Source organism: Artemia sp. Qi Xiang Cuo, chromosome 9, assembly GCF_049724085.1.
Source record: "Artemia sp. Qi Xiang Cuo chromosome 9, ASM4972408v1, whole genome shotgun sequence".
NCBI lineage: Eukaryota > Metazoa > Arthropoda > Branchiopoda > Anostraca > Artemiidae > Artemia > Artemia sp. Qi Xiang Cuo.
In genome coordinates, this window is record NC_142802.1 from 61248277 (window position 1) to 61263838 (window position 15562).

The 15562-nt window shown below is 35.2% G+C and overlaps 1 protein-coding gene across 3 annotated transcripts in view; it reads right to left on the bottom strand.

Moving 5' to 3' along the window:
• Kul (Kuzbanian-like) overlaps window positions 1-15562 on the bottom strand; it is a 314434-nt gene that overhangs the window by 87009 nt on the left and 211863 nt on the right. For all 3 annotated transcript variants that reach the window (XM_089094817.1, XM_089094816.1, XM_089094818.1), the window contains exons 8-9: window positions 13325-13449; window positions 3102-3230 (exon numbers count right to left, since the gene is read on the bottom strand). In XM_089094817.1, coding sequence (XP_088950943.1) covers window positions 3102-3230; window positions 13325-13449 — 254 coding nt within the window. The remainder of the gene's footprint in view (window positions 1-3101; window positions 3231-13324; window positions 13450-15562) is intronic.

Genomic DNA, 15562 nt, shown 5'->3' on the forward strand with positions numbered 1-15562 from the left:
ACATTTTGTTCAACGTAGTTTTAAGGTTTTGGAAATTAGGTCTTTGAGGATGACAAGCTCCTCACAGCCCTCAGAACATGGGTTGTAAGTTATACCTTGAGGGCATATAAGTTCTTATCGAACGTGTTGTCGTAGAAAGTTCAAAAAGGGCTCATTTGATTAGAAATTGAAATGGCTTGTGCCCTTTTTAATAGTCGAAATTAATTGGAAGGCAATTGGAACACCCCTTCCACGCCCACCATTTCCCCAAACACATCCAATAAAAATTTTGAGATAGCCATTTTGTTCCACGCAGTTAAAGTTCAGGAAATTGTACCTTTGAGCTCTTGCTCAAAGGTACAATTTTCACAGTCTTCAGAGCAAGGGTTATAAGTTATGCCCTGGGGGCATATAAGTTTTTATTGAAATCTTTGTCGTAGAAACTTGAAAAAGGGCTCATTAGATTGGAAATTCAAAGGTCTAGTGCCCTTTTTAAGAGTCGAAAGTGATTTCAGGTCAACTAGCCCCCCTGTCTTGCCCACCTTTTACCTAAACACATCCAATCAAAATTTTTAGATAGCCATTTTATTCATTGTTTTGGATTTCCAGATAGAAATTATGTTTTTGAGGAGGACACTGCCCCACAGCCCTTAGGGCAAGGGTTTTAAGTTATGCCCTGGGGGCATATAAGGCTTTTACTGAACGCGTAGTCTTAGAAACATCAAAAATGACTCATTCGATTGAAAATTGAAATGGCTAGTGCCCTTTTTAATAGTCAAAAGTTATTTGAAGGCAACAAACACCCTTTCCAAGCCCACCATTTCCCCAAACACATCCGATCAAAATTTCTTGATAGCCATTTTGTTCCACGAAGTTTAAAGTTCAGGGAAATTATAACTTTAAGCAGGACACTCTCCCCATAGTCTTCAGGGCAAGGGTTATAAGTTATGCCCTGGGGGCATATAAGGTTTTTATTGAAATGGGCAACTAACCCCCCTCTCACGCCCACCATTTCCCCAAACACATCCAATTAAAATTTTGAGATATCCATTTTGTTTAACGTCGCCAAAAGTTCTGGAAATTAGGCCTTTTAGGATAAAAAAAAACTATCAGAGCTTTCAGTGCAAGGGTTGTAATTTGTGCCCTGGGGGCATATAAGGTTTATATAGAAAGTTGTTGTTGATGTAGAAATTTCAAAAGGGGCTCATTTGATTGGAAATTGAAATTGCCCTTTTTAATAGTCTAAAGTGAGTGGAGAGTGATAGACCTCCCTCTCACGGCCTGCATTTCCCCAAACACATACAATAAAAGATTAGAGATGGGCATTTGGTTCACATAGTTGAATGTTCTGGAAATTATGCATTTAAGGTGACAAGTCCCGAAGAGTCCCCAGAGTAAAGGTTATAAGTTATGCTCAGGGCGTATATAAGGTTTTTAATTATATAGTTATTGTGAAACCTTCAAAATGGGCTCATTCAATTGGAAATTGAGAGGTCTCGTACTCTCTTTAATAGTTGAAAGTGATTGGAGGGTAACCAACCCCTCTCTCACGCCCACCATTCCCCCAAACACATTCAATCAAAATTTTCAGATAGCCATTTGATTCAACGTAGTAGAAAGTTCTGGAAAATAGGTCTGTGAGGATGACAACCCCCCACCCAAAAATATAAATGTTTATATTTTTATAACTTTAATAAATCAAATAATATTAAGATTTTGATTACTAAATATCAGTAAATGTATATTAAACTTACAATGCACATTGATTTGTATTTTTTTCAGTAAAGTGCAAATTATGTTATGGCCTTGGGAAGGCATAGGGGTTTTGAGCCCAACTTATGTTATTTTCTGCTCGTTTTGAGTTTGACTTGGTTATTTATTGTAATTTCTGCTCGTTTTGGGTTTCATTTATTTATCGATGCTGGTTTGTGGTAGTTTCAGGCTTGGTAGATTATTTGATTTTATTTTTGCTCATTTTTTGTTTAATGAAGTTCTTTTCTTTTCTTTGAAAAACTTATTTTGTGGAAAAAGTTTTTTTTAGTTAATTCAAACAAGAGAACATTTGTAAATCTGCAGTGTAAAGCTGAATTATGTAGCGTAAATCCGACATAACCTTGTGACAGACAATCTTGAAGATAGGTACAGAGAAGTGTTCTATCCTATCTTTATGGCGTAAATTTGCATCAGGAGTGATTCCAGTGGATAAAAAAAAGACCTAAAGGGAATTTCTAAAACCGAAAAGGAATTTATCTCTGCTAAAATCAAAAAAGAAAGAAGAAATTTTTTTCTTGAAAAGCATTAGAAAGCATCAGGAGAATTCGGGGAACAAGAGGTAAGACAGCTACCCCAATGGTTCCTGTGTGCAGTTTAAGAGAGGAATAGAGGGGCATTTTCCCTGAGTGCAAAAATTTAAGGGGCGCAAAATTTCAAATAAATAATCTAACAGTTATAAGGCTTTTGTAATTTTTCAATTTTTTTTATTAAAGTAAAGTAGATGGTGCAGCTAATAAATGAAAATAATTAATAAATTATCAATTGATTAATAAAATAAAATAAATTAAAAAATTCTTACAAAAAATTATTGATTAATTAAAAAATTTAAAATGATTTTGTTACTAAATCAAATGCCTTATTGTTTGGCCTGAAAATTGTGTGTGAGACAGCGGTAGGGAGCTAATCAAGATTTTTCCCCGGGATCAAGAGAGGTCAGAAGCGCTAATATGTGTTACACCAACAGTCATATCATAAGTATACAATATTTGACAACAATTTAGGGTTAATATAGGTTTTTCAAGCCATGTTCTTGTCACTTCAATTTTCCGCTTCTGTAGTACAAATATGTCGTTAACAACAGCGAAAAAAACGGATCATTCTTAAATCTTAACTTTTTTTTATATCAACAGTTTTGATCAAATCATGACTCTGGCATTAATGGCAGTATTGCCCCATATAGGTACAATTTGGACATCACTCCTATATCGTATTTCTTTTCCTCCCTAATTTTAATGCGCAAACACGATTTCCAAAAGAAAAGTAGGACAAATTCAAATGCAAATACAAGATAGCTAATCTGTCCTGTTTCCCAAAAACATTTCTAACAGCAATTTTAATTAGGTACTTACTGGAGATCCAAAATTGTGTCCTATTTCATGCGCCAGAGTTACGTGAGAGACAGCCGGAGGCACGTGTTTTCCATAATTTAACAGTGTAATTATACCAGTGTTAAGAGATTTCAAACTACCACGGTAATGCTGAAAATAAATATAAATAATTATAAACACGAAATTGCCTGAATAAATTTAAAATTTTCGGAAGTTGTTTTGCGCTTTCCTGCGTAGCAAGTGATTCAGATGTTTACTTACTGAAGCAATGTTTGCTTGTATTGCATATGTAGCTTCAGTAATCTATGGAAATAACAAAGCCTTCAGTTAAAAATCTCGTTTTTTAAAAAGTAACCTTACTAATTAACTATTATCAGTGCTTCATTCTTTTCTAACTTCGACTTTTTGGTAAACAAAATATTCTTTTCGGTGACTATATATCAAATACTCCACATTTCTTGTTGAAATTAAATAAAAAAAACAAGTTTTTTTTAACTGAAAGTAAGGAACGACGTTAAAACTTAAAACGAACAGAAATTATTCCGTATATGAAGGGGGCTGTCCCCTCCTCAACGCCTCGCTCTTTACGCTAAAGTTTTTTTATTATTTAAAAAAATAGAGTTGTGAGAAAGTCAAACTTTAGCGTAAAGAGCGATGCGCTGAGGAGGGGACAGCCCCTTTTATATACGGAATAATTTATGTTAGTTTTAAGTCTTAACGTTGTTTCTTACTTTCAGTTAAAAAAACTTGGTTTTTTATTTAATTTTTGTACGTTTTTGTATTAATTAAGGTTTTTTTTTTTGCTCAACGTACATGAATAATTAAAAAAAAATTTGAATATTATATTTGGTTAAATGGCTTTCTCGAAACTTGTTTAATTTTATTTACGAACGTTTTTATTAGTAATAAATATACGTAACTTAGAATTAACTTACGTAACGAACTTCTATATTCATAAATTTTTAACACGTATATTAGAGGGTTCGCCCCCTAGTCAATACCCTGCTCTTTAAACTATGTTCGAATTTTTTCCAGTTCTTTAAAAATGACCTCTTAATCACAATCAGTTGATCAGTTGAAAAACTTGTTTTTTTTTTATTTAATTCCTAATCTTTGTCTTTAATAATGCTGGGAAATCCGGCGCCCCCTTCATAGCAATGTCCCTTCCCCCATGAAAACTTCCTTCATGGAAAGATCCTTCCATATAGCCCCCGCCCCGCTCCTTCCCCCACCTACCAGAAAAAATCTCCTCTGAAAAAGTCTGTCTACTTCCCAATAACCAATACTATATGTTAACATTGAGTAAAGTTCATAACTTTCAGCCCTCCCCCTGGGGACTTTGGGGGATCAAGTCATCCTAAAAGACATTTTTATCATATTTTCGACCATGCTGAACAAAATGGCTATCTCAAAATTTTGATCGGGTGACTTTGGGAAAAAAATAAGCGTGGGAGGGGGCCTAGCTGCCCTCCATTTTTTTGGTCACTTAAAAAGGGCACTCGAACTTCTAATTTCCGTTCTAATGAGACCTCCCACGATATTCTAGGACCACTGGGTCAATACGATCACCCCTGGGGAAAAAAAAACAAAAAAAACAAACAAACAAACAAACAAATAAATAAACACGCATCCGTGATCTTTCTTCTGGCAAAAAATGCAAAATTCCACATTTTTGTAGATAGGAGCTTGAAACCTCTACAGTAGGGTTCTCTGATACGCTGAATATGATGGTGTGATTTTCATTAAGGTTTTATAACTTTTAGGGGGTCTTTCCCCCTTTTTTTTGAAAATCAACCAAATTTTCTCAGGCACGTCACTTTTGATGGGTAAGATTAAACTTAATGAAACTTATATATTTGAAATCAGAATTAAAATCTGATTCTTTTGATGTATCTATTGGTATCAAAATCTCGTTTTTTAGAGTTTCGGTTACCATTGAGCCGGGTCGCTCCTTACTTACAGTTCGTTACCACGAACTGTTTGATTGCAAAAAAAAACTGATTGTTTCTCTCTTCCTAATTTCTTATTTATTCATAAATATCACTAGTATCTGATCTGACGATCTTCTAATATTATTAAAAAGAACAAGTTTTTTTAACTGAAAGTAAGGAGCGACATTAAAACTTAAAACGATCAGAAATTATTCCGTATATGAAAGGGGCTGTACCCTCCTCGGCGCCCCGCTTTTTACGCTAGTTTGACTTTTTCTCACAACTCTACTTTTTAAAACAATAAAAAAATTTAGCGTAAAGAGCAGGGCGTTAAGGAGTGAACAGCCCCTTTCATATACGGAATAATTTCTGTTCGTTTTAAGTTTTAATGTCGTTCCTTGTTTTTCTTTATTTAATTTCTGATCGTTTTTTAAATAGCACTGGGAAATCCGGCACTTCTTTCATACCAATGTCCCTTCCCCCATGAAAACTTCCTCCATGGAAAGATCCTTCCACGCACCTCCCCCCCACACCACGAGAAAAAAAATCCCCCCTGAAAACGTCTGTATATTTCCAAATAACAAATATTACATGTAAACATTGGACAAAGTTCATAACTTGCAGCCCTTCCCCCAGGGACTGTGGGGGATTAAGTCATCCTCAAAGACATAGTTATTATATTTTTAGACCATGCTGAACAAAATGGCTATTTCAAAATTTACATCGGGTGACTCTGGGAAAAAATCAGCGTGGGAGGGGGCCTAGTTGCCCTCCGTTTTTTGTCACTTAAAAGGACACTAGAACTTTCAATTTCCGTTTCAACGAGCCCTCCCGTGATATTCTAGGACCACTGAGTCGATACGACCACCCCTGGAAAAAAAAGAAAAGAAAAGAAAAAACACACATCCGTGATCTTTCTTCTGACAAAAATACAAAATTCCACATTTTTGCAGATAGTAGCTTGAAACCTTTACAGTAGGGTTCTCTGATACGCCAAATCTGATGGTGTGATTTTCATTTAGGTTCTATGAATTTTAGGGGGTGTTTCCCCTTTTTCAAAAATAAGGCAAATTTTCTCAGGTAGGCTACTTAACTTCTGATGGGTAAGATTAAACTAGATGAAACTTATATATTTGAAATCAGCATAAAAATCCAGTTCTTTTAATGTATCTAATGGTATCAAAATTCTGTATTTTAAAGTTTCGGTCACTATTGAGCCGGGTCGATCCTCACTTAAAGTTCGTTACCACGAACTGTTTGATCAGTAAGTATTCTCATAACCTAATTTAAAAGGGAAGGGGGGAAGGGGGTACTAAAGAACACATAAAAAATTTATCTTATATACATTTTTGTTATGTTTTTCAGATTTGGGTAGAAATTTCAGAGGGGGGGGGGGTAAAACCCCGTAACCCCCTTGATATGGCCTGGCTTAGGAGGTGCAATTTCCAAGAAGTATGATTTTTGAAATTCGTCGAATAGAGGCAATTTATGCGAAAAATTGTAAGAACTATTGGATGTCAAAGGTGGAGATAAAAACTTATGACCCCTCCTGTGCTTCTTTCTTCTTTGTAACATAGTTCTTTTTTTTACGAAAATCTTTGTGTGGATATACGGAAAATAATTCCTGATAGAGTCCATTGTATGTCCGCTGCTTTTGACAATAAACCAGTTGTAGAGAAAGAGCTGTCAGACTTATAATGGAAAACCTTTGAGGATGAAACTTCCAATTTATGATATATGAGGCTTTTGGGGATAAAAACTTTATTTCTAGAAAAGTCGTTATTCATAAATAAACGAAGTCCATATTGATTTTTGTCTTAAAAATGGATCCCAAAACAACCAAATGTTTTTTACGACAGGAAAACCTTGACAGCAAAACTAAACAGAGAAATCAAATTCAACTAATGAACAACCGAAAGAAGTCAATAGCATAAATCCCACAAATATGTAGGGAGGGTAGCCTGGCAACCCAGCACAAAAAAAATGTTATGATTACGTTTTTCCCCTATTTCTTTGTATTTCTCCTTTAGTTTTCCTATAATTTAGCCTTTCCCTTTTTTATTTCCCTTTTCCCCTATAATTTAGCCTTTCAAACAGTTCGTGGTAACAAACTGTTAGTAAGGAGCGACTCGGCCTAATAGACCCGAAATTCTAAGTTCAATATTACCCATCAGAAACTACGAGCCTGAGAAAATTTGCCTGATTTTCAAAAAAGGAGGAAACACCCCCAAAAAGTCAAGCGATCTTATCACAGAAAATCACACCATCAGATTCAGGATATCAGGGAACACTCCTGCACATGTTCCAGTCTCCTATCTATAAAAACGTGAAATTTTGAACTTTGTGCCAGAAGAAAGATCGTGGATGCGTGTTTATTTTTTCCCCAGTGTTGATCGAATTGAACCGACATTCCTAGAATATCGGGAGAGCGCTCATTTGAACACAAGTAAAAAGTTCTCGGGCTCATTTCAAGTAACCAAAAAGATTAGAGGGCAATTAATCCCCCTCCCAGGCCCTCTTTTCACCAGTAATATCCTACCTATATTTATTTCACTCAGAATAGTTGAAAGGTCCAACAACTTTGCCTTTGGAGATGACTTGGCCCACTACGGTATCTGGAGAAAGGGCTGTAAGTTATGTAATTTGCCTATTGTTTAGGTAAAGTATTTGTTATTCGAAAATATACAAAAAATTGGGGGAATTTTTGGCGGGAGATATTTTACAGGGAACATTTCCCGTGGGAAAAATAAGTTTCTGGGGTGAATTTTCCACAGGAAAATTAAAACGAGGAGGAAGGATTTCCCGGCATGATTTTGAAAGACGGTCAGAAACTAAACTAAAAAAAAAACAATTTTCTTTCAATAGAAAGTGACAAGCAGCATTAAAACGTAAAAAGAACAGAAATCATTACGTATATGAGGGAGGCTGCCACTTCCTTACCTTTGCTCTTGACACTAAAATTCAGCTTTTTCTCCCTATTCTTAAAGAACGACTCCTGAAACACAAGGACGGTTAAATTTGAGTGAGAAATATTTTTAAAGAACTTTAAGGCATTAGTGAAAAGAGTGATGAGGAAGGGATAGCCCCCCCCCACATACAGAATAATTTTTGTTCGTTTTAAGTTTCAATATTGCTCCTTAATTTCAGTTGAAAAAACTTTTTTTTTCAGTTGAAAACCATGCACAGGCTATTTGCCTGTGCAATAGAATGAAACCATATCTTAAAAAGGAGCTAAAATAATAAAAAAAGCAAGGTTCGCTCTGCAGATTTATTTTTAATATCGATTGAAAATAGAGACTATTTACTCGTTAAGAGTTCATTACTTGCCCATTTTTTCCGAAAAATATGTCAATCACAGAATAAAGAAGCCTTCACACTATTTCCGCTATTTTTTATGTTAAGTGGTTAAGCTACGTTACGTTGTAACTTTTCACGCTTAAAAAGTCCTTTCACATTTTGCTAACACAAAAAGCCATAAAACCATCACAATCCCCTTGTAAAATCAACCAAGTCACCATAAGCAACCCGTTTAAAAATAAAAATGAAGATTCAAGCACTGATCAAGCGTGAAAGGATTCATACGAAGAGTTTACTAATTTATTTCCCAAATTTATTAATGGCTCATCCAGAAATTCCTTTTTTTGCTGCAATATTGACTTTTCCATAGCTTAACATAAACTTGCGTACCGTAAAATTCTATGCATAGCTCGTAACACAGCCTACGTTACGACAGAATAACAAGTATAACAACGTAACAAGTCTTAAATGAGGGGTTGTCCACTTTAAGAAATAATATACAACATTTGGTTCGTCCCAAGCCCGGCACAAGTATCTTGAATGTGGCAGAACTATGCCAAGCGTTGCGGGAGCTGTTTCAAGCGTGGCAGAACTGTACCACACGTGGCAGAGCAGTGCGCCACATGTGACCCTTCGAGATGCACACCATGTGGCGGAAGCTCGGCAGCCCATCCGTCTTAAGTTGGACTAATGTGAAAGGTTTTACAGCGCGGTGTGAAAGAACCATAAGAGTTGTCGAGCTGTTTAAACCATTCGTGGTAATGCATAGTCAGTCAACAGCAACCGTCAAAACTTATTTCCAAATCAATGATAATTATTAAATATAAAGTCATGCATCAAAATTTTTTAATCATAGAAAATTTAGATGATGAGAAAAAGGTGAATTTACCACGCAAAAAAAATCCCAAGAAATCTTAAGGAAAACCAAGCCAAGATGTATAGGAGACCCAAACAGATAATTCAGCACAACATCCACAAAAAAATCGTACATTTTTGTTTTTCTGGTGGGATGGTATCGAGTCAGGGGTCTTGGGAAATTTGAGGAGGATTCATTGAAACGGATAATTGGAGGTCAAGCGTATTTCTCAAGTAGTAGAAGACATTTTATTGCAGTAAACTATGGCTTTTGGAAATTCCGAGCCAAAAACGACCATATTGGTCGACCAATATGGTCGACCATATTGGTCGTATTTGGCCATATTGGCCAAATCAGGCCAATATGGCCTGATTTGGCCCAGTCTGTTAACAAATAAAATGTGTTGACAGCTATTTGGTTTACAAGTAGCAAATCATTATTAAAATCTTCCGAGGGGACACCATCATGCACTGATAATTTTATTCCCAAACGCGTAAATACATGCGTGTGTTACTCCTAAACACGTACACATTAAACCCTAAATAAGAGGGGGCTCCCCCTCAACTCTCAACTCATTATGCTAAAGTTCAACTTATTTGTCCAATGCTTCAAAAATAAATGCTTCAGCATAAAGGCAATGGGATTGTGGTACAAAATATTTCTTTATGGTACCTCAATAATGAGAGGTTTTACTGATGAAAAACTATCTTAAAGAATTGAATTTTTGTTCAAATTTTTGAGAGGCAAAGTAAATAATACAATTTCAACTCCAAACTGACTATTTTTGAAGCACTAAAAATGCTTTCAGTAAAGCACTCATAAAAGTTTAGTGTAAAAAGATTGGATTGAGAAGGGACAGCCCGCTTATGTTCAAGATAGTTTCTTTTTATACTAAGTTTCAATGTTGGTTTTTAATTCTATTTGAATTTTTTTTTTTTTAATCCATACATATAACATAAAGCAAAACTGCTTATCGCTTAACTATTGGAAAGTCCAGGAGACACATTTCCAATTCAAACAAAATCAAGTGCTTTTGGACGCGAAGTTTACGCCTAGGGAAGTCTCTGCTCATAAAATAAATAAGGTTCTTGTTCTATATTGTCTTGAAATTGAATCCCAAAATGCTCATAAGCTGTACTATGTCCATGAAGGCAACACTCACCAAAATGATAAACTTAACTTACTGAGCATACTAAACAAGTCAATAGCATGTTAGTTGGACAGTTCAAATTTAATTTATGGAGTCAAACTTCAAGGCAACTCGAGAGAATACTAAAAAAGTATTATTACCGTACTTTTATCATATTATTTTCATAATTAATATTTTTATAAACACTTTTTAATATTGTTTTTGTAAAATTAGTACAATATTCATTACAGGTATATTGGCTTATCAAATGTTCTCGTCAAGGCTGGACCTCTTTAATTTCGTGAATAGACCGGGCAATAGTAGGGCCGTTCTTTTGCACTAAGATCTATCATCTAAGATCTCACATCTTTCTGCAAAGATTTCCATTCTTTTAACACATCTTTGTTCTAAGATCTTACAGCTCACTGATGTTAGCAAAAAATGCAAAGAACGCCATATTTCAGCCACATAGAACAATGATGAGAGAACGTTGATGATATACTCATCATTGTTCTTAGACCGCTGGTAAGAGCAGAATGATGAAAAACTTTAGCAAAACATCGCTATAAGATGTAAGATCTTAGAGCTAAGATTTCACTTTTAAGCGTTCTTTGTCAAAAGATTTAAGATCTTAGCACAAAGATGAGTAAAAGAACGGCCCTAGTGTTTCTTCCACTTACCTTCAGATTACAGTACAGCACATGTTCGACATCAAATTATTTTCTACCATAGGAACTTGCACACATATGCGAGTGGCACCGGAATTATTGTGGTACCGGAAATAGTGGCAAACCGGAAGTAAATAGTGGCACCGGAAGTAATAGTGGCACCGGAAGTAATTATGTACACCGGATGGCACGTGCCAAGTGTGGCAAAAATATGCCAAGTGCAGTGCAAATTTGCGAGAAGCGTTGCAGAAATTACGCGGCTCACATGGCGTTCTGAGATGTACAGTAGGTGGCGGAAGCGATTGCCCCCTCGCAGGCATAGGAGATTGGGCATTATAAAAGATCAAGCTACTAACGAATCAATGTAAGTCCCTTGCTTTTGGTTATCCTTATGTACAATTGGTTAAGCATAATTGTTTTTCAGTAAAAACCTAAAGCAACAAACAAAAACGATGCAAGATTAGAAGGAATCCAGCAGCTCCTGCAATACGTATATCCGCCCATTCAGGAATTATAAGTAAGTTAATGATTACACTGAAAGCTACGAAGCTGCAATTAAGTTGGGGTATCAGTAAATCGAAAAAAAGAATTGATCCATTTTGGCAAAACACTATCAATTATCCTAATCTTATTATACACCCACAAGCTATAGGCAAGGCCGTATTAAGGGGAGGGGTTAGGGGGTTTTAACCCCCCTTCGTGAAATGTTTGACCTATTCGTAAAAACATAATAAAAATTATAACAACACATCTTTGATGGGTTTTTAAAGCTTTTTTATACCCCCCCCCGAACAAAAATCTTGGATAAGGCCCTGCTTGTAGGATACATATTATATATTTTCTATTGAAGAACACGTTTGAAAACGTGTTGTAAAGGTACTAGTACTACTTTTGACCGCATGATTTACCAGCTGTAACTCAGCCTGCCTTTCAGAAGGTAAACATGTCATCTAATAAGCTATTACTGACAACTTACTGCAATACTGGGTCACAATTGTGCAATTTTACGTTCGCTTTTACCATCTCACCACACCTTTCTTCCCAAGCTATCGGAGAAAAATGGACAAATAATGGATGTCAGAGAACCATTGGCCTTAGAAACAGCGTTGCCAACTCTTTGAAATAAACTGTATCAGTTTTCAGACTAAAATTATGCCGCGAGAGATTAATTTGTACTGTCTGAACAGAAGGCCAAAAATATGCCATAACAAAGAGAAAACTTCCGATAAACTAAAGCTTAACAAATATCCTAATCAGAAAGAATCAAGTGTAACCCAAATGTACCAGAAAATGTATATTGTACCAAAAAAATTTCCAATTGTACTAAGACCACTAAATTGTGCCCAAAACGGTACAATTGTAATACGTTGACAACGCTGCAGAGAACATTGTTAATTAGAATGCCATTAGTCAAAAGAACTAAGGTCTTACTGCAATTTATCTAAATACAGAACATTTAAAAACTAAATCATGTGTAGTTAGTTTATCAGTTGTACTTAGTTTGTTAGTTTATCAAACTAACAAAAACCATAAATTTTGCAAGGATTTTTATTTGAATCTTTCCAAGAGTACCTAGTAGAAAGGCAGTTGGGCTTCCAACCCTCTTAGGAGACCGAAATATACGAAAAGTGGGAAATTGTCTGACAATTGCATAAAAGTTTTCCGGGCAATCTAAACTTTCTGCAAACCTTAGCCCCATCTCCAGGGAACTTGTTTAAAAGTTGACCCCCTTCCCCCTGACAAAAAGTTTCCGGCATCCTTAGAGTATTTTCTTCATAGTCGAATCAAGATTTCTATTTTAAAATTATTAATCAAAGTGTTTTTTTCTTTAGATTTAATAATATTTTTTTCTGACTTGGGTAGTTTTGGCTGACTAATATTTTTTTAGTCTTCCAAAAATGATTTGGTAAAGAATTTGATTAAATAAATTTGGTAAAGAATAATGACATTTTATTCACAAATAACTCGTTTCGATAATGTAGATAATTTTTGTTGTTTCATATTTTAAAATACATAAGAAAAATTATAGGTTTCAGCATTAACTGTGCTATTCCAATTGAGGAATTCAGAAACTCTTAGGGTATAGAGTCGATACCCTTTTTGAAAACATACACTAGATCCAAAATTATCGGTTAAAATTTTTTTTTTAAACCCATTTCTACAGAACCTGCCCACAGTGCATGGATAGAAATATAGTTAGGATAACTGTAATTAAAATTAAGTTTCATAAAAGGGATATTTCCAGATTAATGATAATATATACCTGCCTTTACTTTTCAAGGTAACTAAAAGTGAAATTGTCATTTAGGGAAAATAAAACTAAAAAAAACTGTTTGAGAAAAAAGAAAAGAAATATGACTTACTCCGTTTTTCTCGCAAACGCCACCGGCATTCTTGAGGTCTCCTGTCCAGGCCAAACCTAAAGTTCCACCGTCAAAATCACGGTATGTAAACATGTACGCGAGACAGAAGGCATCATAATCCTCTTCTGTAAAAATTATAGTGTGGATATTATACAAAATGTATACCAAAATTTTAAAATGAAAGCAATTAAGACATGAAAGCACTATACTGACAATGAGACTCAATAATTTTATAATTCTTATTTTTATGGTTTGCATGGTTTGTGGTACAATGGGAATAAAAATGCCCGATCAACAGCTAGCAATTCACTCAGTTCAATATATTAATTGAATATGTCTGGTGAGCCTTAGTTTGGAGGAACTAGCAGAGGGAATAGCCCAGTCAGGTATGTGGTTCCAAGTTCCAATAATCCCAGTCAGGGGGACGGTTCGAGTACATGTACAAAACATTGAGGGAAGCCCTTTCACATATGCTCAATTTCTTGAATCACTGTCCCGCAGGTACTTAATTCCTCCTATGACACAAAGGGTGAAAGCTTCTTAAAAGAAGCCGAATTAATGAAGTTACAAAAGACAGTCACAGACAGATAACACTTTCCATTAACGGTAGCAACTGATCTTTGGCGGTGCTAAGGCCTGTCCTACTAACTCTATTCTGGATTGTCTGGAGTTATTCAAATAGCTTTCGGACCTTCAACATTAAGTAGGCAGCGACGTTCGTCACTCGATCTTATACAGGAGTCGCACAAACGAATGACCAAGCTGGACTGAAGAGGAGCTTTGGAGCAAGGAATCTCTCCAAAATTTATAGGAGACTTGAACCCGATCGAGATGGGACCGCAACAGAAATTTCATGAATTTTTTCTTCTCTTTTGATAGATTCAATAATATGGAGGAAGTTGGCACGCCAGCACAGGACCTATCATCAGAAGATGAAAGGTCCACACTTTTCTATCTTTTACTGTGGTACAGATGACATCCAAAGCATCAGACTATATCTTATAAGACGCTGATGAAGCAATAAGGAAGCACTGATTAGTTCTTTATGCTTGGAAAAAGCAATATATTCATAAGATTAGCAGATTACATTCTAATTGTTGGAGCAAAGAGTATACATACTAACCATAAAGTTATCGTTACTTCTCGTTACAATAAGCGTATGCAATGAAATATATCTATTAAACAAATGTAATTATTAAGGGGATATTTTTTCTTTAAATACGTCTTTGTTTTTTTTTTACTTTGAATATGCAACAATTCACCTTAGCTATGTTTCACTGCCTTCACATTTCACCGATAACTTTCGGGTTATGGCTATGTTGAACGCTACTTTTAGAATGAAAACTAGCCTATAGTACTACAGCCTAGGCTCGATCTGAATCTCGTTTCTTCAAAGGCAAGAACTTAAGCCCTTGGGCTAGAGCAGCTATGAAGATAAGAATTACATGAATTTATCTCTAATTCCGTTGTTTCAAACGGAATTAGAAACAATATAAATTATAAACAAACAATAATCAACGGCCATTTGCACTTGTTTATAGAATCATATTTTTTATGTTTTGCGATTGATTTTGTGATACTAGTTAAACATAAGGGAAAAATACGGCAAAAGCAAATGGTAAAATCGCATAAAAAAAGAAAAAATATTTTTTTAGACCTTGAGGAACGCCTGTTTTTCAAAAAAAATTATTATACTTACTTAATCTGTTCCTGACTTCACAACCGTGAAGTAGATTGAAAAATACGTAATAAAAAAGGAAAAGTAAATAGTTGACATGTGAAAAAAAGTATCAACTTCTGTTTAAGACCTTGACGTAAAGCTGTTTTTACAATATGAATGAGGAGGATGTTTATACCCATTTATTTACTTTCAGAAAAGCAATATTAGAGCCACTTAAGCTGTTCGTGACTTTTTGACCATGAATGAAATTTTCTCGAGAGAATGTCAAGGGAAAAAAGTTTCCTTTCTCCCAAAACAAACGGAGATTACGAACTTAGTAAGCAGAGTCTTGTCAAATAAATTCTCATTCTCAATATGAAATACAAGCTTCTGGATTTGAGATAAGACAAATACAACATAAATTGCAATAACGTGAGAAAATGAGAAGAAAGCTTTTAACATTGATAAAACATGACAATTTCTCCTTAACAACTCGAAATATCAACACCAAAAATTCAAGCTAAGAATGCATCAACTTTTGGAATTTTCACTAAAAGTGAGTAAAAAATTCGGGAAAA